Source organism: Cyprinodon variegatus, unplaced genomic scaffold (genome assembly GCF_000732505.1).
Source record: "Cyprinodon variegatus isolate N-32 unplaced genomic scaffold, C_variegatus-1.0 Scaffold656, whole genome shotgun sequence".
NCBI classification, from domain to species: domain Eukaryota; kingdom Metazoa; phylum Chordata; class Actinopteri; order Cyprinodontiformes; family Cyprinodontidae; genus Cyprinodon; species Cyprinodon variegatus.
In genome coordinates this window covers 244,969-246,494 of record NW_015151109.1, presented here as the reverse complement: position 1 = coordinate 246,494, position 1,526 = coordinate 244,969, and the positions used below count along the sequence as shown (strand labels likewise).

The window sequence follows — 1,526 nt, the reverse complement described above, 5'->3', positions numbered from 1 at the left end:
GTTCGAAACACGCCCCATAATCACAGCTCTATGGAGCAGCATCAGACTCATTCTGACTAGAATTGAGTAGGACTACGTCAGGCTAGTCTTTAACAGGATGGGAAGAGAAACGTCTTGGAAACAAAGTCCAATGGGTTTTTTTTCTTTTCTTTTTTTTACTTTTTTGGAATGATTATGACCTGGATGACTGAGAATCTTTACCAGCATACTTCCTAAATAAAAAGAAGAATTAAAAACGTACAAAATGGATGAGAGTGGCCACAAATGATGCTGATGTTTTTACACCGTAGGCACAATCAAGCTTTGCTAAGTTTGCATTTTCTCAACTCAACACGGTCAAACTAGAAGCACAGAGATAAACACACGACTCGCTCACATAAACCAGGCAGCAGCACAAGGAGTTCGTCTATCAAAAAGGTAGAAAACGGTGTCACCATGCACTTTATACATTTGTTCATCAAAGTCACAGAATGGATGTAAACACCCTTCACAAGTGATCTGAATCAAGTTCTTTTCCTTACAGTCCATGAAGTGCCTCTGAATGTCAGGGAACATGCTTTAACAGTGATATACAGTTATTTTATAAGAGCAGTGTCAGTTTTTTTGTTGTTTTTTTTGGTAGCCACATCACCAGAATCACTCGGCAACAGGTAAACGTCAAGTGCCACACATATGGATCTCTGCTGAAGGCGACGATAGAGAGAAGGAAACACGCTGCCATGCAGAGTCAAAGCAAAGTGCTAGCTGCCACACAGAGAGAGAGGCTGCAGGGCTTGGGGCTGAGAGTGAGCAAGGGTGATCTGCAGCCCCTGATCTGCATAGTAAACATTACAATTGCAAAGGTTTTCCCCAGAGAAGCCATGACAGGGCACAGATCCAAGGGCAACCGGCTGGATTGAGCTGGGTGACGGATTATAGAGAGGAGAGGAGAAAACAACAAGGGAAGAGGATCTCAACTGGATGTCTTTGGTGTAGAGAATCTATCAGCAGTGCAAAGCTAGACCCTCGAAGCTGAAATATGTAAATAAGCAGTGTGTGTGTGGGGGGGCAGGTTGTGCCTGTGAGCTGAGTGATGAGCTGTGGACACATCGGAGGGAGCTCAGGCTAAGGCCACTCATGGTGATAACGTCTCCCGTTTTTCTTTCGCTCTTTCTGGAGATGCTCTAGTTCGGCTTCGTACATCATCTCCTGCATCAGGTACTTCTCCCTCCTCATGCAATCACATAGGTCCTTCGGCATGTCCGGAATGAGGTACGCTATGAAGGACTTGATGCCAAACACCAGGTGCTGTAAAAGGTATAAGAAATGATTTATACACCGAGAAACAATAAAGTGTTTCTGCAAGATTTGTTGTGTTTAAAGGTAGAAAAAAATGGTGCTTTGCAATAGTAATCCCACTAGAGAGCCCGTTTCACACTTGCCTGATTTACCACCTTAAAATTAAAATCATTCTATTGTGGTCTATTTAATTCTATTCAGTTTATTTCTATAGCTCCAATTCACATCATGTCATCTCAGGTCACTTT

At 43.0% G+C, this 1,526-nt stretch overlaps 1 protein-coding gene across 1 annotated transcript in view; it reads right to left on the bottom strand.

Annotated features, from left to right (window-relative positions):
- Positions 1 to 112: 112 nt before the first annotated feature.
- Positions 113 to 1,526, bottom strand: part of LOC107096877 (anoctamin-3-like) — a 99,577-nt gene continuing 98,163 nt past the window's right edge. Inside the window, exon 24 of the mRNA XM_015393763.1 lies at positions 113 to 1,287. Within this exon, the coding sequence (XP_015249249.1) occupies positions 1,105 to 1,287 (183 nt within the window). The 3' untranslated portion in view covers positions 113 to 1,104. The remainder of the gene's footprint in view (positions 1,288 to 1,526) is intronic.